This window comes from Agelaius phoeniceus, chromosome 9 (assembly GCF_051311805.1).
Source record: "Agelaius phoeniceus isolate bAgePho1 chromosome 9, bAgePho1.hap1, whole genome shotgun sequence".
NCBI classification, from domain to species: Eukaryota; Metazoa; Chordata; class Aves; order Passeriformes; family Icteridae; genus Agelaius; species Agelaius phoeniceus.
Window position 1 is genome coordinate 7563376 of NC_135273.1, and position 26642 is coordinate 7590017.

Here is a 26642-nt window from a genome sequence, read left to right on the forward strand (position 1 = left end):
TAATGAGTTTCTGGATATTGAAAAAAGGCTTCTAAAGCTGGCACTTGTAATTACTCAGAAGATCTTTCAAGTTTTTAGACAGTTTTTTTTCTAATATGAGTATCTGGATTTACTAATTGTGTGAAGAACTTTCACACCATGTTAGCTCTTCTACTGTACCAAGTGGTTTCAACTAATCTAATACTAACTATTGAATTAACTACTAGACATCTACAATTTTTCTTTTCTGCCAAAAAGCTTCAAGATATATTCTTTAATATAGGAAATACCAAGATTTCTGGAAGTAGTATAGTTCAGAGTAGTACTGTGCATAAGTGCAAAGGAACACCAATGCCTTCCTTTAAATGCAAGTACAAGTGATTGTAAATTTATATTTGGTTGCCTATAGAAGAGCAGAACTAAAAAAACCCACTGACCACCAGAATAAATTCAGTTTTGCAGCAACATCTTTTAAGGTTTTTAAGTCAAGAAGGACCTATTAATAATATTTCCCAGAAATGTTCCCCCTCCTCTACAGTGCACTGTCCAGGTGGTACCTGCAACAGATGCTTTAGGGCAGCATCAGGGTACTGATGTGCTGCTAGAGACTGGCATACTGTGCATGAAGTAAGGGAAAGCCATCTCACTCTTCTCCTCCTCTACAGTCCTTCCAAAATCCACTAAATTACGGAAACAACAGCAACTCTGTTTGCAATTTTTAACTCTGTGCTCCTGGAATTTAGAAAAGGTTAATACATGCAAGGGAGCTGGACACAAGAAACTAAGAGAGAGCCTTGCACTGTGTGACTGATCTATTATGACCAGGAAGAGAATCTCTACCCTTAGAAAATTCTCTCCTTCACATTTATTAATTTCTTGAACAGTTCTCTTAAGTTAGTAGAATAAAAAAAATATTCCGAGTTCTGGCTGAAAGACTTCAGACAAATGCATCCTGTGCTCTGTACGTCAGTGGAGTGGGTCACACTGAATTTTCTTCTCATCAGTCAAAACATCAATTACTTATTTTATACATAATTACTTATTTTAGCAAAGCTAAAATCAGAAATTAGTGTCTTAAAGATGCACCCATAAGATACTATAAACCACTGGAAGTTACAGCATTTATAATGTGACTTTTGTATAATCTTTTCTTGGCAAGTAAATATTATATTCTTTTCCTCTTTTTTTTTTTTTAAGGGAGTGGTTTTTTAGAGGGTGAATTAAAATTCATGCTAAAGAATGAATGAAGAAAGAGATGGAAAATAGATTTTGTGAAATTAACCTAGTTCCAGGCTGTGGTGAGATAACATCCTTGCTTTATGTAGGGCAATAAAAATTAAAGCTGACTGCAAAGGATCTCACAATGTAGAGTGACTTAGCAATAAAATAAGAGAATGAAATTCAGTGACAATGAACTGAAGGCAATGTGCACAAGTAAAAAAAAAAAACACAACTAGCTACAAATACACAATGATAGGTTCTAAATTAGCAATTACCACTCAAGAGAATGATCATGAAGTCATTGCAGATAGTTCTTTGAACATATCAACTGAATGTTTAGTAGCAGTCAAAACAGAAAATAGGATGTTGAAAGAGATTAGAAAAGGAATAAAAAACAAATCAGAAAGCATTGGGATGTCAGTGCATAAATCTAGAGTGTGCCTGTATCTTGAAGCAACCATCATCTTATCTCTAAAAATTTAAGCTGAATGTAAAAGGTGTAAAAGAAAGCAGTCAGCTTGGCCAGGGGAATGAAATAGTAGAAGAAATAAGTTCTCTTTGGCTTTGAAACAATAGGTATTTGAAGGGAGCCATGATGAAGACATTAACATCACAAGCAAAAAATGTAAAAAAACAGCAGGATGGGTGTAGGTGGATGCTCTCCAGTCCCCCATTATACTTCTTATCTCCTCCTTATGACAGAGATATAAAAACAGAAAGTGCAGTGCAAATTAAATGAATTGAAAATTGGCCATCAGGCAGATAAAAAAGAAACTGTCAGCAGGGGACCAACATCAGAAAAGGGAACTTCTAGATGGGTTACAAAGTTCCCATCAGATCCACTCAGTTTTGATGGGACAAATATGTAATAGCTGAGAGATCTATGCATGACACAAAGACAAAAGTGGTTAATAATGCTTAATGGCACAGAGGTTAAAGAAATTGTACAATGGTCAATTTTTAGATTTTTTTTTTTATACACAATCATTGCTAAGTTGTATTTATGAGAACAAGCAAGTCAGACGTCATTTACATTGCAAATAATTTCTTTTTCCCTTGGAATGAAGCAGTTCCCAAACCAGCTTAGAGACCAGTGTGAATGACAATTCAGTATGAATTACTGTTGGGATGCTGAAACAAAAAGGGTTAAAACAACCTTAAATACTCAGGTGCACAATAGTAAGCAGCACTTGAGAGATAAATTTATCACCCTACAAGATTCTGCCAAAACAGATTCTATCAGACTTGTTCTTAAAGCTCTGCCATTGGCATTTTGTGAAAGGAGATTGGAAAACATGGAGAGAATACAGAGAAAAATCACAAAAAGTACTCAAAATCTGGACAAATCTTTTGCTGACAGTGACTTTACAAATAAATCATTTCACTTTTGGAAAAGACCAAGTGGCAACTTGCCTGCAGTTAATCGACATGATCATAGATTATGTGCACCATCTCTGATTCTCCAGTTGAGACTGAGCAACATCCAAATCAACAGACATTTGGATAAATGCCTTTGCAAAGCACATGGGTTATGAAATGCTAACCCCCAGTACAGAGTGAATGACTTTCTGTATTTATCAATGTAAATCCTCCCAATAAGACAATTGCCATACCAAGACACTCTTAAAACCACAGCAGCCCAAGCATTATCAAGATTTTGTGCTCTCCAGAGCAAAGAAAAAGTGCCAGAAGACAAGGATACAGCTTTGCACAGTTTCGCCTTCAAACAACGTGGAACAAAACAGGAGGAAACACTAAAAAGCATGCTTGAAAATGAGAAACCCATCACCAGAGCCCTGGATTACAGGTTGGTTGAAAGTTATTGTCCTAGCATGATTTTGGAGACAATAAACAATTGGAAAACCAATGAACTGCAGAGGAAGAAGCCTTGAACACAGTTTGTGTCCAGCACAGCAGAGGAAAGTGGCCAAGGAAAGGCTGCAAGAGAACACCAGGGCTAGCAGGGAGGTCTGGGCTATGCAGATGCTCTGCCCAGAAGGGCTCTGGGTAATATGAAAACAGAAATAGTGATTTAGTAGAAACAAAGAGAAGGGAAATTGCAAGGAACAATTACTGCTTGCATAACTATTTTTGCAAGCTACAGAGCAAATTTTTGACTTCCAGAGGTCACATTTAGGCATATTTAGTGCAGACCTGGCTGAGGAAACTAAAGTGTTTTCCATAACTCAGAAATTAGTTTCTCTGTGCTTCTTTAGGCGGCAAACTAAAAAGTGTTAGGGGAATTAGTGGATGTGTTGCTGCTTGGTCTGGGCAAACTGAAATAAAATGTGTAGATATCCTTAAAGAAATTTTAATTGCATGGATAAATAGAGGGGGAAATCTGTGAAATGTAATGGTCAGCATGTTTAGACCAGATGAATTAATGACACATTTGTGCCTTAAGCTCTATGAATGCATAATAAGTAAACTACAGAATTCCTTTTTTTATTATGTATTAATGCCTATAAATTGCATATTGTATCAAAGTAATACTTTAGTTAAAGTGAAATAATTTACTTATTTTTGCCGGGATGTAACAGGAACTAAGCATAAATATTTTAAGAATCAATACTGTAAATGGAAGGTAAACAAACCAAAACGAAATGTGCCATTCTTTGTTATTTCTTTTTTCATTCTCTAATTGTTTAACATACAAAGAGAATAATTGCTGTTTTTATGATTTTACTCAAGACAGTAATTTGCACAATAATTCAAATAAATTTCCACAAACCAATGAAAGCAAACACTTTTACAGAACTTTAACTTTCATCTAGTATACTTTTAAATCTACTAAAATGGAAAATTATGTGAGATTGTACTTTGAGCATCCATCACATTTACTCTTCTTACAGGACAAGGTAATGCAGCAGCCCACAGCTGAGCGTGGGGCAGCCACCCTGGGAGCAGCACAGCTGGGCCAGCTCAGGGAGTCAAGGCTGCTCTGCCAGCTGCCATCATCCTGTCCCCATGCTCCAAGGTGTGACAGACACATCCTTGTGTCCCAAGGGGAACTCCTGCAGGGCTGGCTTAGTGTGGGTCTGGAATGGGCTTTTGAACCAAGCCCTGAGTGCCCCTGTGGAGCAGCCCTGGAGCTCAATTAGAAGATGTGCAATGTTCACCCCAGAGCCAAAGGGGCTGTCAGTCCATGGAACTAAACTAGAGCTAGTTCCAAGACAAAAAAAAAAGCATTCAGTGTGGATGTCAGGCCCTCAGCACCATCTTGCCCAAGTGATGACCTCTTTGTTCACACTGCTCACCAACAGAGAGAGAAGCTCCCAAAATTCCTTTCACCAAGTTTGTTAGGGGCATAGCAGACTCATTTACTGGCCACATATATACATTTGCACATACTTTAAAGTCTTCTCCCAAGTCTTTTTGAACATAGGACTTGGGCCATCAAGACAATTATTACTCAATCACCTGAGTCTTGCTGAGCTGAGACAGTAATTAAATATTCTTCTGTATCCATCAACCTCCTGCCTGTTGATTTCTCTTTGACAAGGACACAAAAATGTACAGTTCCCCAGTTAGCAATCTAAAGAGTGACCCCACACTCTATTGTTTCTCTTCTAGTACTAACATGAATACAATTTAACACACTCAGTAAAACAAACTGATGGCAAAGAAACTTTTTAATGCAGATATATGCAAAGAACACAAGTCTCATACCTAAGTTAATATTTTCAAGGTAGTACTGCAAAAGTTTCCCAACAGATCACATTAACTGTTTTTCTAAGAACTGCTTTCCCAACACATTATTTACTATCTTTTTATTGGCAAATAGAGCCCATTTTAATTGATATTTTATAAAGCAAGCACAATTCTAAAATAAAAATAATTGAACAATTATTTTTCTAACACTGTGACTTCAAATAGCAATTATTGTCACAGCAATTGATTTCTTTCATTGTACTTGACAAGAACATTGTGTTTATGATTATGATGTGCTGGGTTCAGCCATCCTTGTGTTAACTGGTATACACATGACAAGCAGCTCCAAAGATTTCAACAGGATTATCTGAAGCACAAAGCATTGTAAACATAATATTAGAAGTCTGATGTGTATGACAGCAGTATATTTTTTAATGATTAATTAAATTGCTATGAATCAGAAAGTTTTATAAACATCATTATAAGTAGAACTATTTCAGTGATTAGCAATTTAAAATGATTCTGGGAATTAAGTGTTACAATTCCAAATTAAATTGTATAAGGATTAAGGGAAAAGTAGTCTTGGCTAGCAAGGAAGTAGGATATGCAAATTCCAGTTCATAGTAGCACAATGTGTGGGGTCAGGGAAATGAATCCTGGCTGTGGAGCCAAGACATTTCAGCCAGGAGTGCTGAATTCCTGCTCAGGGAGAGGCACAGCCAGTGAAAGGCATTGCCAACAAAGCCAGCATCCCCATCCAGGAGATTCAGGAATGTTCTTTTCCTATTCCTGCTTGTCATGACAACACCACCAGCAGCTCCATGCACTGCCTCCCATTTTCTGGAACGCTCCATTTTCTTGGCTCCATTGATAAGCCAAGAGCTGCAATCTTTCCCTCTTCAGCTACAAAATGTCATTGTTGCACAGCCCTAAATATGACAGGGCTTTTTCCATTCTTATCCCCCACAGCTTCTTTTTGAATTAAAGGAACCCAAGGAAAATGTGAACCCTGTAATCCAAAAGCCACACAGGGTTCAGGCACTGAGTTCTTGCTTTCCAAACTGCAAAGTTAAAGAAATGCCTGAATATGAGGCAAAGTATCTACGATGGTATTTAAAACTCAAAGTATTACCAAAAATCATTTAAATGCAAATTTGTATTTATTTGTGTCTCAAATGGAATTCACACAAGTTAAGCAACAAGTTTCAAGTTCATTTGAAACTAATTACACGGATAATTCTTCTTATCCAGATGACTGATTAAAATGTTATTTTTTGATGCAGTCCTGAAAATCCATATATCCCCAGAAATAATTCTTGCATAAAGTGATTCATGAAAGTCACATAACTTCCCTTAAAATTCTCTTCTCACACGTTCACAACTACCAAATTTATACAAAACAGATTAAGAGTTAATAAGAAATATATATCTGCCTTCTAATCTGGTCCTTCCAGACTCAACACTGTATTTGGAAAGAATGCATGGAAAAGAATATCCACATGAAATTTGTTTTACTTTGTCATGGTTAAAACCATGATACTACCAAAAGAATGCTGTAAGTCTCCAGAGCAGCACATTAAAAATTACTATTAGAAATATCGTGAAAATAATTTTCAGTCAGAAGAGCAGAATTAAGTAAAATGACAAACTAAGACTTCAATAATGGTATAAATAAAGCTTCACAATTTAAGCTCTGAATGCATAATGGGAAACAGGGAGATTGAACTATCAATGGTGTCAACTGCATTTTATATTAGTTAAATTTTAAAGTAAGCAGTAGCAATGAAATATAAATATAATATGTATTAATTTATTAGTCAGAATAGCTGCTATTTTTTGTGCTAAATAATTTATTAATATATATTCAATACAGAAGACCAAATTAATCCTTCTTCTCCCAAGGCATAAACTCCTATAACAGTTTAAAATCATCTCTGACAACTGCCTTTGCAAAGCCTGGGTTCATTGGTCTTTCCTGTGCAATGAAACATCAAAACTCTTCTTGAAAGTAAAGAAGAAAGAAATGTTTGAACAGGGAATTTGTAATTAGCAGAAAAATTATTATGAAAAAAAGTATATGTACGTGTGCCACAGTGTTATAGAGGATGGGGGGGAGCATTAAATAACTTTATTCAATAAAATAATTATTAAAAAATAACTACAAAATACATACACATACATTTTTTAGATTTCTATTTTCCTACATACATAATTCATGCATACATCCACAAAGCTGTGGGTTTCTGTTAAATATACCACAAGCTGCTATAGTGAAGTATGAATGAATGATCAATCACACGAACAGCCTTTATATTCAACTTAAAAGGGAAAATGCATGCAGTGTACACTAAGATGCTATTGAGAGATCAACATTCCCATTTAATCTGCCAATCCAATATCAGATTAAAGTGAACCATGTAAAAGGACTCTGAAATATATTACATAATAAAGCTCTAGATGTGAACCTTTTACCTTTTACCCTCTGTAGTTCTTCCTTTCACCTCTTTGAGGCAACAAATAAAAAAGATTTACAATCAAAACTATTTGATCTGGTGTAAAATGAAATTAATCTCCACTGAATAAATAGAATATCACACCCATGAAGCATGATTATGTTTCTTTAGTTATGGAAAATACTTTAATATGTCATATAATTTTATGTGTTTGCCCTTCTTGGGTGAAATACTCCATATTTCTCTCAATAAGTGATGTTGCATGTAAAAAAAACTTATAAAATTGATATATATTTGTCGACTGAAATTCTGTACAAATTATGAAATACAGAATTTAGTATTTTCTGCAGTAGCTTTCCAGAATAATTAGAAATTGAATATTGTGCTTCTATTACAAAATAATTGTGCTTTCACTTCTGCTTTTTTGCAATGGTCTTCCTGATTTATGCTAATTAAGGATTTAAAATTAAAGGGTGGGGAGGGGTGGGGGGGAGACCGAGAGAAAGAGTAATTTTTTCTAATCACTGTCAGCTAGTGAATTTTGGGAAGAATTGTCACCAGTGCTAAATTTCAGCCTCCCAAACCAAGAGATCCACATTATTTCAAGAATTTTTTTCAATACTTTTTCAATATTTTCACCCATTGTTATTTTTCACTGCTCTTTCTAGTACAGCTATTATTCTCCAATAATACATCACAGAAATATAAAATATGCCTAGAAAGCCACCACACCATGTCAGCATTGTTTAGCATGATGGACTGAAATATAATGAAGGAGTTTAACACAGTCCAAACAACTTTTCCCTTCCATCTGTAATCTTTCCAGTACTTTTTCCAAAGAGGCAAATACGCTAAAATGAGTAGGTGTAAAAAAGTAATAACTTTCCTTATTAAAAGTCCTGTTAAAATTAAATTTTCCTGAGAACAGAGCAAGGATTTTTAAATTTCCAGGCCAAAGAAGCATCAGTCAAGAAGAATACTAAAAATTCTGCAAATGTACTGGATAAAGAATAAAAACCCCTGATTACCCTCGACCTGATATTAGAATTTCAGCTACTGAAGACTGAAAACATATTAGGAAAGAAATATCATTTTCCAAGTGGTGAATGTTTTCCTAAAATATCACCAAAAATTATTGAAAACATAGAAAACCAGCTATGATATAGAACATGATTGGGCCATATATGAAGATTAAATTCAGATCAAAAAATTCAGATTAAAAAATTTAAATAGATTATATAACTAGTTTAGTTTTTACTTTGTGATTCTTAGTGTGGCTTTTGGAGTTCACAGAAAAATTTCCATAATTTTGCTTCTTATTGACAAAGCATAGCCATCCCTACCTTGGATTCCAACAGATAATTTAGAAAGACCACAAAATCTCCCACACAAAATACTTAATTTAGTACCAAGAAATGTTACTATAATATTTGCATTAATATTCCAATATAGAAGATGAATTCCTTTGATTTAAGATGTCTCTTCTAAAAAGGAATAATCAGATTTAATATTTTTGGACGTATGAAATTCACAGCATAGCACGCGGTCTAGCACTGTCTTTTCTCTCTCTCTGTGATTTATTTCAGCTGAGAACAGGGACCTGGAATATTTCTGCCCTGCCATGAGGAGATTGCTCATTTCTTGGCTGTCACTCAGTGCCCAGCCCATCACACCGCCCGCCTGCAGAGACAGACGGGCACGGGGCTTGACAAAGCTGCTTGTCACCCGCTGTAATGGACACTGACACCACTGCCTGAAGGAAAACACCAATGCTTCTACTTCCTTTAGTTCTTGTTATTGTTTCCCTTCATCAGCTTTCACCCCACTTCACCGTATTCCTCACATCTGGGAGCAAACTCCTGAAGTTAACTTTGCAACTGGTACATGTCATAAGAAGACTGAATTCCTTCTCTTTGGAATTAAAATGACAAAAGCAAAATTTCAAGTCCATTTATCACAGATGAAAACCTGTTTTAGTTCTTTTGCTTAAAGTACAGTGGACTGGAGTTTCATAAAAAAATGACCAGGAAGGATTAAGCACTCTGGAAGAAAAATTGCTGTGAGCCTTGATGCTGTTGAAATCTAAGAAAAAACCTGACTAACTGGATTTAAGAAAATACATCAGAAAATGTAGGGAATCAAAACATAAACGCAGTATGAATCATCTGTGATGCTTCTTAGGATACAAAATCCAATGCAGCTCTAGAAAGACACATCCCTGAAAGGAGAAAATGCCAGAGCTTCAGGAGGCACAATGAACACCTCTCACTGTATTTGCTACATAAAGGAAGAGAGACTTCCAAACTTTAACTGCACTGACTTTAAGGAAGGAAGAAGCCCATACCTGTTTTATACACAGGCACATAGGCCATCTTCAGATATCTGAGCCATTAATTCGTGTTTTGAGGAACAGTGTCTGTTGAAATCGAAGTATGGTGAGCACTCACACACACTTCCAAATGACTCAAAGGACAAACAGAAAGATGAAAACCAGGAAGAAAATAATGGAGAACAGTTCTGTTCACTGACAGATTAAGTGACTCATCCCTTGTTTTGAAGAGCAACTGATCCGGTGGCACTGGGGAATCTCCTTTGCCTGCAGGCCAATAACAAGTGGCTGCTTTCTCTGGAAATATGAACACACCAAATAACTCCAAAGTGATGACAAAGTTTCTGTGTGATTCAGAGAGCAGAAGACACAAAGCTACATTCAATCAACAATTCAAACCAAATATTTAAAGAAAGGAAACCCAACTCAAATTGCCCACCACAGTACAGATGTGCTTTTCCCAGTGGAAGTCAAACAGCTCTGTGCTTCTAAGTGAGGTGAAAACTTTTAATGCAGCACTAAGTAAAAATCAATTTTATTCTAGCCTCAAAAGTAAAATCCATTTTACTATGATAACTTGATTTTCATATTACTATAAAATATTCTAATTTGGGTTTATAAGAGTTCTGGATTTTCTGAGATCCCAGCCATGGTGGATGTGATCTGATCCCAACACACTGGTTTTTGTCTTTCTCACAGAGATCAATATTAGATCTGATAAAGATAAGTACTCCAAAATAAAGAATAGCATTAATTTCCCATCCTTCATTCTAAGAGGAACAAAACATGAAGGCAGGGTACAGATCAAAGGATGCTGGTAAAGAGCAGGAGTTCTCCCATGGCAAACTCACCCCCAGGGTGATGGATTCATCCACTGCAGCTCCCAGGAGCTCTGACACTGCTGAAATGCAGTCAACCCCTCCCACTGCAGGCAGCACACAGTCCTACATGTGGACTTAATAAATCTGGTTCTTCAGCATCTGCTGCAATTCCTCTTGTAGCTCATGCTCATCTTTACCAAAATACCCATCCTCTCGTTCTGCAATAAGCACTGGGTACATTTTGAATATTGTTTTCTCTCATGCAGCTCACAGAAAGATTTAATAGAAGGAATGCACCCCTGATCCTAAATGACTGTATTTTTTCACATTTCTTAAAGCACACACAAAAGAAGCATTTTCAAACTTTCAAAGAGTCCATATTGTTTAATATTGCTCTACTTAATAAAACCTGGAGATTCTGTAATTTATGACAGTAAGGAGATATGTTAGAAAAGTGGCTAAAATATTCTATTCAGTCAATCAGCTTCACCCAAAGTAGCAGAGACAAGTAATAGTTCTGGGAGCTCAGAGAACATGCCTGATGAGTTAGTAGTTGGTACAACGCATTTGAAAAAGGCTTTAAAAACATAGTTCTGGCACTTGCTAATCATTTCCTATCACGATTATATTAACTGTTAACCTTTGTCATCTGCACCAATTTCATGCTTGCCTGGTTTTTGATTATGAGATTTAACCACATTTCTTACCAGAACTTATGCTTCAGATTCTTAATACAAATAATTATCTGGGAATTGCTTGAGTACTGTTATAAATTCTGTTACACTGTTATAATTCTATTTAAAAGCAGGTATAAAAATCAAGTGTTTCTTAGCTCTCCAATCAGGATTAACTCAAATCAAAGATAATAAAAACAAAAAATTATTGAACAATCAATATACATGGTTGTTAGATGTGATCTACAGAAGTAAATAATGTTTTCATAAACTAAAGCTACTTATGAAATGTCTGAAATGTCCTAGCACCGATTTAGCTAAATCCATATATTCATGTAAGACTTGTAAACACTGCAAATTTCTTTATCCCTTAGAATTTCAAATAAAGTGCCATACTTTAGGATATTGTGGGTTTTAGTGGTCCAGGTAATACAGAAATATACTTTCTTTAACTGTGCATACTGCATTTCTTAGTGTAAGAAAGATCATTCACATTCGCTGCCTGTGAAATTTTCCCGTGAGATCTGTACTTCTTCAGAGAAGGTGGAAAGAAAAGAAGCCGCAGATTTCTCAATTTGTGTGATGGCTAAAAGTCTTCAAGGCACTCAGAACAGCAACACAGCTGCCACACTCTCTATAAGACAGTTTGGGATCTGTTACTACTCATATTGCATTTTTATTCCTAGAGAAAAGGTCACTGAACCAGTAGCTACAACAAAATATTCCAGCAAAAAAAGAATGAAATTGAATAGGGTGGAGGTTTTTAACAATGCATATCATGGTCTGAAGCACTACAGTTTCAAGAATATTCTGCTTATTTTTTTCAATATAACTTCTATTTATCTTTATCTTATCCTAGACTGTTTTTGTTCTAGGATATACAATATCAGTATCTTGGTAGATCAAGCATTAATTTCATCAAAATCATATATTTTGTGCTTTATTATGTATAGTTTTAAATAAATTCCTAACACAACAATGTTTTTAAAACAGTTCATCTTGATACAACAGGACAGTTCTAAAAACACCTGTTTTGATGCAGTAAAATGTTCATTTCATCTCTCAGTCTGGAACACAAAACCTACAAAGGAACAGTTTTAAACTATACTTTTGCCTGGTTGTTGAATAGCAGTTATTGTAGAATGGGGCTATTTGCTGCTCTGGCCAGGCAGGGTGAACAGCATTTTGTCACAACCTCAGAAATAGGAATATAATACTGGATGGGAGAAATGCAAAGGCAGGTTTATCAAAGCATGTTGAAGTATGTTTTGTTATCAAGTACATTCAAGTTGTCTTTAAACACCATTATTTTCTCTATCAACAATCTTTGTAAACATGGCCTGGGTTATTATTATTGTTACCACCATGATTTGCCACAGTCACAATACACCTAATTCCCATTCAGCAAACAAAACCAAACCCCACAAACAAACAAACTCAAACCCACACAAGACAAGAAACAAACAAACCCTTATTAAAATGATTCTTTTAGGCTGCAAACTGTTGACATCCTACCTGTGCATTTACCCAGAACAAACTGGATGAGACAATTCCATGTAGCCATAGAGATGGCTGCACCACCACAGAGCTTGAATTTCACCTTTTCTAAGGCTGCACCAGGGCAGAGAGCACCAACAAACTGCTCTTAGTTTACCTCTGCTATTTGTCACAGGATCCCTCTTGTCTGTTGTACTTGTACAGACTTTGCTTTCTTCTACATGGGTTTGTAATCTAAACGTTTGCATAATCATCCTAAGTTTTAGAGCTTGCTGTCTCCCCATGAAAAAAAGAGAATAAAACCCCAAAACACACACACACATACACACAAAAAAACAACCAAAAACCAAATACCCAAAACACCACTAGGTTGACCTTTAGGAAATTAGCATTTTATTGCTCTGTTTGTGGTGAAAGAGGAGAAATGGGATATTTTATATCACCTACTAAACTCCTCCCCATTAGCCAAAGCCCTTGGTATAGAAAACTTCAGGCTCTGCTCATTTCTGTGCCCTTTTTGGCAACAGAAATAAACAGAATTTGGACCATTCACAGTATTTAAGAGTCTGATTCTTTAGGTACAGTTCCTCAGAGCACAGTGATTAAAGTCAACAGAGAAGCCAAACTGTGAACTTGTGAAATAAAGTTATGGCCTAAAAATACAGAAATTCTGATGAACAGACATGTCTGTCACTGTTCATATTTTGTGTACAGTTCATGGTTATTGGGAAATATCTTCACAGCAAGATTTCAAAGCACTGTAACTAATCTGTGTATATTCAAGTTTGTGACATTTTATACGATAGCTGAACATTTAAGAAGCCTTTCAGTGGAGTTTTGTTCACATTCTAGAATAGTTGTTCATTTGCAGTTGCAGCCCATCCCTGCATTGCTGCCATAACCAAATCTCAGGCATCAGCTTCACAATCAATCTCTGACACATGAAAGCATTAGTAGTGACATGCTGTGTTTTGTTAAAAATAACAAGCTATTGAATAGAGCCATCATTTTAAATAATTCCATAAAAGTTTTTTAAGAAAAATCACACACATGAATTCGAGTTTAGCTGGCTTTTCTTAATCACTGTAATTCATGGTACAAACCCAGCTAATCTTCATGAGGTGTGAGGACTGTACCACTGAATATGAAATACACAATTATACAGTGCAAGATTCCAGCAGCTGCCTTTAACTGGCCTGGATCCTCCACTGGTGCAAATTAGGGACCACAGTTTGATGGCCTCATTTCAGGCATTTCTCAAGATTCAGAAGCTGGTTAAGATACTGGTTTGATGGCAAAGAGTCATCAGGATTTCAGTCAGAAGACAAAAAAAGCAATTTACCTGAAGAAGGTGACAAAGAACTGCACCAGATCCATGATAGTATTATGCTGTGAGAAGGCAATCTGCAAATAAAACAGAAGTAAATTACAACATTTTCAGACTCAACAGCTCTTTTTAGGCGAGGGCTTTATGGCTCCATGAATTATTACTTTCAAGTGTAATTTCAGTCTAGTCTGCACACACCTGCACTTATGATAAAGTGAGATGAGCACCTAATTCCCATATCCTTGCTGGTATCAAAACACAAACGATGGAATATAATACTTTTACTGAAGTAAACTTAATAGAAATATCCACTTACTATGAAGAATAAAAATATTAGGAAAAATATTAGGAAATCATATTAATTGTCTTGTTTATAGTCAACTGTTTTAACCAACACCATCTTCCATTTTAATAAAAACACTGAAACAAGGTTTTAGAGAAGACAAAAAACATATAGAGCTTAAAATTAATGCATTTAAAATATTTTAATTGTATAATATTAAAATTAATGCATATGTTAATTTAATTTTTATAATAGATAAATCCAGTGCATAATAAAACAGTTTCAAAGCATATTACTTTAAAGACAAAGTAATAAATATTCTTTTGGGCTACATTTTTATAGCCTCACCAGAACATGCATTAGTTCAGCTCCTTGCTGTAATTTTTGTGAATATTTAAGAATTATCTCTAAGACAGCATAGAGACACTCACACTTGCATGCAATACAGGCTATAATTATTTTTGTAAGTAATTTTTGCTAATGTTAAGAACAGTATTTAATATTTATGTTATATCTACAAATATCCATAAGTCCCTGTCTTGCTCAGTTTTTCAGTCTATATTTATCAAACTAAAGATACAGAGAACCTTCTACTTTGAATTGTACAAAGTGTTTATCTAACTATATTTACACTCTTTTCAAGTAATTGTTGGGTTTAGAAATCCTGGTGCATTTAAGATCTGATCTTGACTAGTAATTAAACCAAATTACTCTGAATCCCTTTCATAGCTTATTTGTGAACTTTTGAAATTATAATTCATGATACCGAAGAATTTATATTTTTAAAATTTATTTTATTTGATTTTTATTTTAGACCAAAGCTAGAATGCAAATTTTGGTAGTAATAGTGTTACTGTGCCTTGTGCCAGCCAAACACAGCTGAACAGATCAATTACCTAAAAGATAATATCTGAGAAAAGACCAGAAGACTTTGGCCCAGCATAAAGTGCATCCCAAGCATAAACTATTGTTTAAGTACAGCTTGAACAAAATGAAAGCTTTCCAAATTAATTTTTTTTAATTTTAAATACTGCTTGGATTTACTTCAAATTCCATTTAGCACTCAAATTCACTCCTGGTGTTTTCATTATGTTTTTTACAAGTACCATACTTTAGGCAATGAACTAGCACAAGGAGAAAAAAACATGCCAGTTTTGATAGAGTTCACCTTTTGTGACCTGTTGAAATGCTCTTTGTTGAAGGAGCATTTTGATTTTGCATTACTACAATTATTTTCATTCAAGGTGTCAGAATTTCTTAATGGCCCCTGTGAGTCTAGAAACAATTCCAGTCTGCAATCAAACCCTGCAATATGATCACAATCATACCAGGAAAGTTTCATCTTAAACTTTTTTAAGAAACTATAGTGCCTCTATTTCTCTTTTCCAACACACAACAAAAGTGAAGTAAGCAGATTTACAACATTTCAATGATTTTATATCATTAGCAATAGTTAAATGATAGTCTTTGGACTTTGCATAGTCCAAAGCTCAGGGACATAAAGTTTTTGCACAAGAATGGACACAAAAGGAATTTCCAACTTCTATTAATCTAATCATCTACTCAAGATAAGGGCAAAGTTCTACTGCTGGGGTCCATGTTTGCAAATTTATGGAAGAACTTCTGCCTGTGGGACTTGCTTGCTTGGTTGTATGGGATTTTTCTAAACGTACTCATACTTAAAAGCAGAAACACAGTTAGAAAGTTTCATCCCAAAAGTAATTTTCAATTTTAACCAAACATCTTCTAATGATTACACTGAAATTCATGTTTAAAAGATGAACTACAGTATTTTCTGAACAGTATCATGCATCTTTGACTAATTTCAACACAGAATATTAACAAAAAGAATACATATTTTAATTATAAGGAGACCACAAAGACGCAAGTAAATGTCATGAACCTAGGACTGATACAAAGAACCATAATACAATTAAAATGATTTATTTCCTTTGGGGTTTTATATAGATATGAATGCAATTGTCTTTTTGCTCGTGCCTATATAGATAAGGGACAAGAAAAGTTCTTTCAACCCAAGGTTTTCACTTTGGACTTAAGGATACTGGAGCCAAATATCTCCTTTGTTAATTTGTATCGTACCTTAATAAGTTTTCAGTTTCCCCAAAACATCTAAAATCTTTGTGGATCTTACAAACATTACCTGTTATAAATAAGGAAGAAGAGAAATATCCTTTCAATCATTTCCCGTGGACAGAACCAAGTACTGTGTGGAACATATTTTTTAATAGTAAAGGATACCTTTGATGAGTTATTGCTATTATTATCATTACTGCTATTGTTGTTGTTGTGAACTGCAATTGTATTCCATCAGATCAACATAACACCAATATACTACAGATTAAATGTAGAAAACTGCAACAGAATTAAAAGATTCCAAAGCCAAATGTGGGGTTTACATATACACATATACATGTGATCCAGCTCAACATCTTAGGTGATAGAAAAGCCTATGAAGAAAAGGCTGATGAGTGATAAACGAACTGTGGGGATTCTTCCAACAAACAAGACATATCTATCTTTTTCTTCTGCCACATTAAAGTTTGTGAAAAATACGTTTTTTAAAAAGCAAGCAAACAAACTTTTTTAACAATACTGGACAAATTGGAAGACAAGGCATTGTGACTGCTGGAAAATCCTTTTTAGCAATTAAGGATTCAAAAGTGAGATAAGCAGCAGAATATGCCAGAGAGCACCGACACAAGGATGCACTGCAATCAACATTTCAGGTACTTCTTAACTTTTCATGTTTTGGCTACACACATGATATAGGAAATACACTTTACACTGAATAATGATGGATGGAATAGGTTTGTTCAAAGAGGAACAACTTCTGAACAAAGATTTTTCCGGCCTTCAGAAGTTAATGCCTGCAGGAATGGATTCATTTTTTCCCATTGCTCCAGTTCATCTTTACCTTGACTATCACATCTAGCAGCAATAGAGTCCTACAGAACAATAGGTCAAGATCTGTTCCATGACAAAAATGAGACAATCTTGACAGTCTAACTCAGGGAGAACTTTCATATGGAAATAGCTAGTCTGCCCTTAGAACTTTGTGTTTTAGTTTAAAGATATAGGGTCAAAAAGCCATCTCCACAATTCCAAGACTACCAATTGTGCAAAAGGAAAAGGAAAACTAGGAACTAAATCCAAATTGCATATTTGCAGAAAACAAGAACCTAATCCACAAAATGTTCCATATATTCAAATAATGTACACAAAAAGCAATTATAATCTCTGCTCCATTTCATGACATTACCCACTAAAGCAAACTCCTATCTGCTCAGGCTCTCAAACCATGAACAAATACTTCCGTTAATACAATTTCTCCATCTTCCACTGTTAACAAATTAAAAATGAACAAATAAGAGAAACTAAAATAAATACATGGCAAAACTCTGATAGAAGGTCTAATTATTAAACCTTGAAACATAATGCAATAAGGTCAGACATAACCCAAACTAAACTGCCTGCACTGTGTTGATTATGCAGACTTAAACCCTGCAGAATTATTACTTCCTTCAGTATCATGAAAACCATAATTTAATTTCTTCTTGGATAAAACTATTATACCCTCCCACACTGGTGCTAGGTATGTACTGAAGCAGAAGAAATGGATACTGACTGAACATAAAGGCTGACATTTTGGTGTCCAACATCTTTCATACTTCCTTGAGGGACACCTTCTTACCGAGACAACTTCAGACAAAAAATATGAAAGTCAGCTGAGAAAAATTGTGTAGATTGCTACATTTCTGTGTATACACAATTTTTTTTTTTTTTGTGTATACACAAAAATTTTTTTAATAAGGAAAATGTAGAAGATCAAACACTGCGATAATATGGAATGAGGATGTTAGAAAATTTAAACATATAAATTCTTACATTTACATGTCACTGTACAAAGTGAAGTTTAGATATCTACTCTGCAGAAACATGACTGCAAAGACCCAAGTATAAACTGTTTTAAAGACATTATAATGTCTTTAAAGTATTACACAATAATTTTGGGGTGGGGAATGGTACCGATGGATATCCTCAAACTCAGTGAATACATGACTACTGAATAACCAGTAGTTACAAATGAAAGGACACTCTGATTTCTTCATTTAAATATAAATACAATTATAAGTACAATTATATACCGGGATATTAGAGAGAGTAAAAATGGTTCTGACTCTTCCTTCCCATTGGACTTCAGCTATGAAGAGTGGCCTGCCAAAGTGAGAGATGGATGGTAGGAAATTGTCCATTTCCCAATAGAAATATTTAACAGGCAAAACACAAAATTTCTTTTCCCTTGGAAAACAGAAATTCCAAGAGAACATGGTAAAGAAAGGACAAGATTACCAACAAATTACATCTAAATAATTATGTCTAAATAAGAGAAACATTAAACTCTTGCTGGCTAAAAGTGCCACACATTTATTCCATATACTGGCTTTCCTAGAACGCAAGAAATTTTGAAATGTATCTGAATTTTCCCATGTGGAGTATATCTGATCTCATCCCATGTGTGAACCTCATCTAAATTAGTCAGCTAACTTACAATCATCAGCAGAGATAGGAAGGCACTTCATAGGTGACTCTAAAATAGATGTGGAACTCTCATAAATTGGAAGGAATTGCCCTACGGAGCTGCCATTTCTCTCCACTACCAACACTGGGATTCTGTGATTAGTTTAGATTATAGACCTAATGTCAAACTTAGAATAAATAATATTAGGTGAGATAAATTTCTCCCATGGTTTGTAATTACTCACTGGGTATTTCTGTAAAACATTGTAATGATAAAATAGGCAAAAGCAATATTTATTGTTGGGATTAAAAGATCTGAGAAGCAATATGAAGCTAAGTGGCTGTTGCAGAATCCTACTTCCTTCTGCTGTGTTAATGCCTGTAAAGAATTCAGTCTGATGTTGACAAACAGTCCTCCCAGATGATAAGATTTAGTGATAAAGAAACTTTCATACTGATAACATAAACAGAAAATGAAAGATAACATAGAAATTCAGACTTCACATCAAGATTTGATAAACAGCTTCCTCAGATTATCTCTGCATGCTGCAGCCCTGTCTCTTATGCTGGCACACATTACATTATCAAAATATACACCCCTTCATTTCTCAAAAAATGTAATAATTACAGGATATTATTTCCACTATTCAGAGTCATCAGAGGCTGAAAGACAATCTAGTTTTGTATTCAAGTAAGATGAAAGACACTCCTAAATAAGGTTATAACAGCTGAACTTTTTTCCTACCTAAAAGGCACTTTATCTATTAAATTCAATATGCATATTCCACTTCTTTATTCAATTCTGTGCTTGTGTACACATATGAAGAAAGACATAGCACACAGAAAAACCCAACATTAATAAACTCCAGGAAGTGAAGGAGAGAATGTGGGGGAGGGAACTGTTATTTAACTTACAGTTTTACTCAACATGCAAAGCATTTTCATAATGATTCATATGGACATTATTAAGAAATTGAAATATTGAATATTGAAGTCAATGAAAGAATGGAAGAAAATTAAGAGACATAGACAAGAGACAAATTACATGTTTCAAAATTAAATTAAAAAAAAAAAGATTAAAAGTAATTGGCACAAAGACCTATAGTACTGGAAAGTAATTTTAGACATAAATCTTTGCAGGATTGAGTTATCCTACAAACTGTGTGAAACAGCAGATTTCTAGACAACATCTTTCAAAACTCTGATTTTTAAAAGCCTGCCTAGATTAAATGGACAGGAAGAAAAATTAGAAACAGAAGTGAAGGGAATGAGGTGAGAGAATTTGTCAGGAAGAGTTGAATGATTAAATTCTACTACAAAGAGAAGCATTGCATGACAATATGGTTTTGTTTGTCAAGCTACATTAAGGAAAAGCCATTTTTTGTCACTTGCTAGAATTGAATTTTCCTTTCAACCCCACGTTTCAGCCTTCTTAGTATGCCTTCTTCTGACATCTTATTATGACTTGATAAATTAAGGAGTTTCCCATTAGGAAAGCTGCACCTGTTACGGAAAGTGCTCTGATCATCACAGAGCCACAGAAATGGGGAGGAACATCACAAACTGAGGTTGTTCAACTTCCCACTCAAAGCCAGGCTACTGTCAGCCCCAGATCAGGCCACAGTGCCCTTTCCAGGGTAAGTTTTGTAAACCTCCAAGAGTGAGCATTCCACAGCCAGTCCAGAAAATTTGTTTCAACACACAATTGCAAACACAATGAATTTTTTCTAAGGTTCAATCTGAATCTCCCAAGGTGCAGATTCCATTTCTCCTTTCATTCTGAAGTTTATAAACAGAAAAATGTCCTGCATGCAAGACATTTTTCACCTTTCCTAAATAAATTAATAACTTTATACTGAGCTATTTGAATGACTGCAGAACTTAATATGATGTTCATGGCATTTACCATTCATGCCTATGTGTATAACAGATATATCAGAGACGGAAAATGTGCTGCTAAAACGATAAGATTTTTTCCAAATTTCTCTAAGTTTTTTATTTCTTACATCTACAGTAGAGCTGGTTTTGCTAGACAATCTACCAGTTAACCAACTGGCTGGTCTCCAGCCTAATAAAAATGATAATAAAATTTTTATAAGGCTACAAAAGCTGAATTGTTAAAACTTATGCAATGTTTTGTTCATTTTAGAAATCAAATACTTGGTTAGAGAAGGCAAAACATGCCCTGAATTTTGCATAAAGATCATGCCATTCAAAATAATGTATGCAAAACCCATTGTGAGATGACAAGAAAAGGGCAAAGCATTTTCTTAAACATGAAGAGAGTAATTTCCCAAAGTTTATTGTTATAAATGTAGAGCATGCTATAAAGCTGTTGGAGCTGTGAAATAAAAAATTTTGTATTTGCAATGGCACTTTTCTTGATTACTGTGGATTAGCATATTTATGAGGTTACTCAGCCTCAGGTTTAAACCCACAAATCAAAGGTTTATATCGGCATGGGTAATGGATTACACAGGAGTCTCTGGCCCACGATATCCCAGAGGTATCTGTCTTTCAGAAGATTTATGTATATAATACCACTTTGTAGAAATTACACTTTCTGATCTGTTGCGTGGTGCTCGGTGATTCCCCTCTCTAATGTCTAAAACAACCAAAAAGCAGCAGTCTCAGTCAGCAGAGGAATTCATTGATGCATTTTCTTGTTCTCCTCCTCACCTTTTGATAAGGCCATGAAAGACAGAGGCTCTAATTCCTTGATGTACATAGCACTGCTACAATGAGAGAAGTCACTGTGAGCATATTTAATGCAATTACTTCTGAAAAGAGGAAGGAATCTGCATTCCAGCAGTTACCCACAGCACAAATACCTGAATTTTGTTCATCCTGTGAACAGCTCTCTGATAGAATACAGATAAAATTTTTTAAAGTCTCACTTTTTTCTCCACAGGTGAGTACTGATTACATTACTATCAGTGGTAAATACCTACTGTCTTCCTTTTGGCTTCAGAGAAACCAGAATTTCAGTGCAGAATACTAAGACAAGAAATTTAAATGCTTAGTCCAGCCTCTTATTAAAGACTAGACAAAAGAGAAGTCAGATAAGCATTTTCAAGACTGTGTGTGCCCAAGTTAATCTTTTTGATCATCATTGAGAAATTATGACAATGGAAGACACCAAAATCTCTTTAAACTCTACAGAAAAAAATGGTCTTCAGCTCTATTACTTCAATCTTTTACTGAAGATCCACATCTCAAAGAAAAGAAAACCAAAGCATGCAAAGAAGGGTAAGGGAGTGGGGTTTACATATGCATGACAATGAAGAGGACATATAATAACTGATATAATTTAGAAGAGCCAACATAAAAAAGTATGAGGAAAAAACTCCAAGACAGATTAAGTTCTCTGTATTGAATGTTTATTCCACTGGAGGAGAAGTGTGGGGGTTTAGATGTAAGGCATGATGTTTACTTATCTATACAAGGGCAAGAACATTCTAACAGATTTTCTGCTGAAAGAACAAGAGACCACACTAACGTTAAAATACTAATTCTTTCAAATAAAGGGGAAGTGGTTGACTAACCTAAAAAGCATGCAGCATACCAAGAAACTATATAACATATAAGCAAGAAAATAGTTCTATGTTTCTCCTTGAAGAGGTGATAAAAATGCAGAAAGTGAGAACTGAGACTTTTACAAAATATTAAATTCTGAGGATTAACAGAATAAATTGTGATTCAATTTTTTAATGTTAATTTTACTCTCTTTCAGTTAACTTTTATCGATCCCTTGAAACTGCTATTATAGTTCAAGCTGTAATGAATTTGAAAAAAAAAAAGCAGATACAACTGTCAGCTTGAGACTTCACTCACCCTCATAGTACATTCTGTAGAGTCAGGATGATGGATCACTGACATATCACTGAGGATATGCTGTCACAGTCAGAAGAGTATTTGTAAAAAAGTGCAGAGAAATGTGTAATGGAAATGGCAGAAACCTTTTTAACAACTTGCAGGAATTAGGTTGGGAAAGGTGGATGAGTAACTGGGTTTCAGGAGGACTCAGAATGTTGTGAAACCGAAGAGCAGGGCCTGCTCAGCTGAAGCTGTTTTCCTAGAAACAAGCCCATGCTGCCTTTTTGGCAATGACATGCTGGACTACACTGATATGAACTGGCAACAGTCATTCCCAGGAAACTACAGCATTTGTACCAAAAGTTTTGAAATTGAAATGTAGAAATGAGAGTGAAATGAATGAATGCACCACCTAGAACTGTGATCTGGAGGCTCCCTGCAAAGCTCAGAATGAGCTCATGGACAAGCAGCAAGGAACTTCAGTCAGATTTATTTTGATTCATACAGGCCCTATTGTTGAAAAGAAAACAAATATTTAAAGTTGTCAGCACTGAGTGTAGTTTTTATTCTCACTTTTTAAAAACTGGATTTTCCAGTATAATTTCCAGAAGCTCTAACTGTTTAATCAGGCTTGTGTAAATCCACAATAACCATTTGTCTGTTGAACAGCTTTAACAAAATCAAAATCCAAAGAAAATAAACACTTTTGCAACTAGAGCACTCATGCCTTCAGAGAGGAAAATGGAAATACTTTTCAAGAGCCCTACGTAATTATGATGCTGGCCTGCACTCTGTCAAGACATAGGTTGTGCCTTTTCCTTTCTCATGGTCAGTACTTCATACCAGCTTAGGGCAGAAATGTTAAGATCTGCATTTGGGGGTGATTGTTCAGCTATCAAGATTTTTTTTCATTTGAGTGGGAAGAGAGAGGGTATCTGCATAGATGAATTTGATCTCAAAATAGTGAATATCATCTTCTGGCAAAACAAGTATATGAGTCAGGGCAAAGATCCTACGTGCAAAAAACTCACATTCAGAAAGATAAACTCAGTTTCTGTTTCACAAACATTCACTTTGGAATTCTGAAATGCCTCATTTGCTGTTCTGAATCTATATGGCAGGGGAGTAAGGCAATAAGTAAGAAATTTATTTAGAAGGGTAAGTCTAGTAAAGATCAGGTATCTTCCAGCCTTCCTCTACACCTCAGAAAAATGATTTCTTCTTTTAACTAAGGAAACATTTCCAAGTGCAATCTGGCAAATTCAAGGAAATCCTCTAACAAAAACTTTGTTTCCTAAACAATAAAAGCTATAGAACATAGCTCTGCATGTCCTGCATGGACAGCTGTGGGCTCAAAGACTGCTTTTAAAAACAGTGTCCAAAAGAGTTTTTAATAAGAGAACAAGGGACATGATCCCAGAATTTACCAGCTGAGGGAAAGACACATAAAAAAGTACCCGTGTTTTCAGACATCCCCAAAGGAAACAGAAGAAATTACTTATAAAAACATCAATTATTCACAATAATTTTAGACAAAATTTCAAATAAAATATGGGGGGTTCTGCAGAGAGCTAGGAAATTTGAGGTCTCTATTTTCTCCCATAGCTACCAGTTTTAAAAAATTGGATGAGCTGGCCCAAAGAACCATAAAATAGTTTTGATAAACCTTTAAAGGAAAAATTACTTTCCTAAAATTTGAAAAAAAAGTAAAAAGGTTCTGCTTAAAAACAAAACAAAAAAAATACGTGAACACTTGGTTTAACTCTGAAATGTTTTTTCTGCAAAGTTTTAGAAACTAAAACAATTTTTCTCCAAAACTTTACCCACAAAATCATCATATTTGACAAACTCCAATTATTTCACTCTATAAGCCTGACCAGGCGTTTTTAAGAGAGCTATGTGCAGGGCACAGAGGAACAAATACTTTAAAAGACAATTCTTACTAACTGGCTCCAAGTGCAGGAAGGTGTTGAAAAAGTGAAGTTAAGAAATTAAAATCATACTCTTTACTCCCTGCAGGGTGAACTTCTCACATAAAGATTTTAAAGGTATCTATCTTGCCAACAGTCATTTGTAAGAAATATCCTCAGAGTATTCCAGGAAAGATTTTCAGTATGTTTTCTGGGACAAAAATACAGCAGAAAGATGTCTTCACCTAAATGCAATGACCACAGTCAAAAAGAAGCATTGTTTTTTCTCCTCAATGATTACAGAAATTCCCCAGACCATTCCAACACCCCTTTTTCCAAATGAGAACACACTCATGGTTTTCACTGAGACAAGAACATACATATAAAAAATATAGATCTGTATATTTATTATTTCTGAGAACGAATGCTTAATTGGTTTCTAGCTGCAAGTAAGGGGTTTTTGCAATTATTTTATGCATCTGTAGAGGGCTTAATGCTGATTTATGTTGTTTACTGAAATCTTGACTTAGGCCTGGTGGGAAACAGTACAAGGAAACCACACAACAATATTCAAGGGTTACAAGTGATATCCACAAATGAGGTATTCTATACTGCAAAACTCTTTCAATACAAATCATTCTCAGCAAGATTTTTTTTAAAAAACACTAAGTTAAAAGTGGTTTATGTACCAATTGTCTTTTTAAACTTCAACCTAAACCCATTCAAAGTGAAAGGCAGGAAACTCCATTTAAACATAAGAAATATTTTTTACAGCAAGGAGGATCAAAGATTGCAGCAGGCTGCTCAGACAGGTTGGGTATTGATCCTTAATCCTTGGAGATATTCAAAACCTGACTCAACAAAGCCCTGGACAACTTGCTCCAGCTGACCCTGCTTTGAGGGGTCAGACAATCTCCAGATGGTCCTTTCCAACTCCAGTCATTCTGTGATTCCAGAATAAGCATGATTATTTCCCATCTCACGGGTGTTAGTACAGGTTATTAGTCCTCTGTGTCAGTAAAGGAAGAAAAGACAGAAAAAGGATTTCTGAAAGATTTAATTTCCTCTCCATTGTTCCAAGGCTGGCAAGCCTAAAAGTGCTTACTTGAAACAACAAATGCTATCTAGTTCAATGCATTGTACCAGACAGTATTATGCTTTTTCTTAATTTTAAAGCTTAAATTACATCTTGCAAATGTCTGTTTATATCACAAGGAAAGAAAAAAGGTAGCAACTGACAGACACTCAAAATTTGCTACACCAAGAGTTCCTGAGATAAATGCCCTGATTCTGGTAATGATGACAAACACTTTGATTTAATATAAGCTATATATTCACTGCAGCACACTATTACAGTAGCACCAGTCTAATGTTTATAGTTGGTGAAGAGCACTTCTCTGCCTTTTCATTACTGGCCTGAAGAACTGCACTGAGAAGTGTTATCTACTCAATGATTCTATCTTTGGACAATGCCATTCATTTCATCTTCCAGAGCTTCCTTCCAGCCTCAACCACTGTGTGAGATAGTACAATAATAAGCCAGAGTTATTACAGTTTTTAAACGATCTTTCAAAAAAAAAGTTTATTCATTCTTAATTGCTACATTTCCAATCCTGGTCTTAAAAAAAAACAAAACCAATTGTTCAAATCTGCTTAATATGCTTCCAAAATTAACCAGCTGAGAGATTTTAAGTGTTCTGAAATTGAAGCTTAATGAATGTATTACAAAAAAAATCTCTGTTTTCCCAATCTTTTCACTAAAAACTATATAAAATACAAATTGCTGTCTGCTATAGTATTTATTTTATTAATTTTTTACTATTTATTAACTTTTTCTTTACTGTGATGAAAAATCTTAATGCCAACATTCAATCAAGTCTCTACCATAAACATTCCTGATGCCTTTTTCCTATGCAATGAAGAAATTCTCCTTATTTTCCCTTACATCTTATCTAATGAAATACTATCCATAGGTTTTAGTGACTTTTCAAGGTCACCAAATATTTGTTGTGCCACAATTTAAAAACCTGATAGGAATCAAAGATACCAGAACTCCAGGGCAATTTCAGGTCAACCTCTTCTTTATTGAAGGTTGATAGGTTTTGATCTGTTTCATGGGCGAAGACATTAGACCAATATTTC

At 35.0% G+C, this 26642-nt stretch overlaps 1 protein-coding gene across 4 annotated transcripts in view; it reads right to left on the reverse strand.

Moving 5' to 3' along the window:
• The window catches only part of ATRNL1 (attractin like 1), a 433015-nt gene that overhangs the window by 204668 nt on the left and 201705 nt on the right, over positions 1-26642 (reverse strand). For all 4 annotated transcript variants that reach the window (XM_077182833.1, XM_077182835.1, XM_054637523.2 and 1 more), the window contains exon 25: positions 13968-14029. In XM_077182833.1, coding sequence (XP_077038948.1) covers positions 13968-14029 — 62 coding nt within the window. The remainder of the gene's footprint in view (positions 1-13967; positions 14030-26642) is intronic.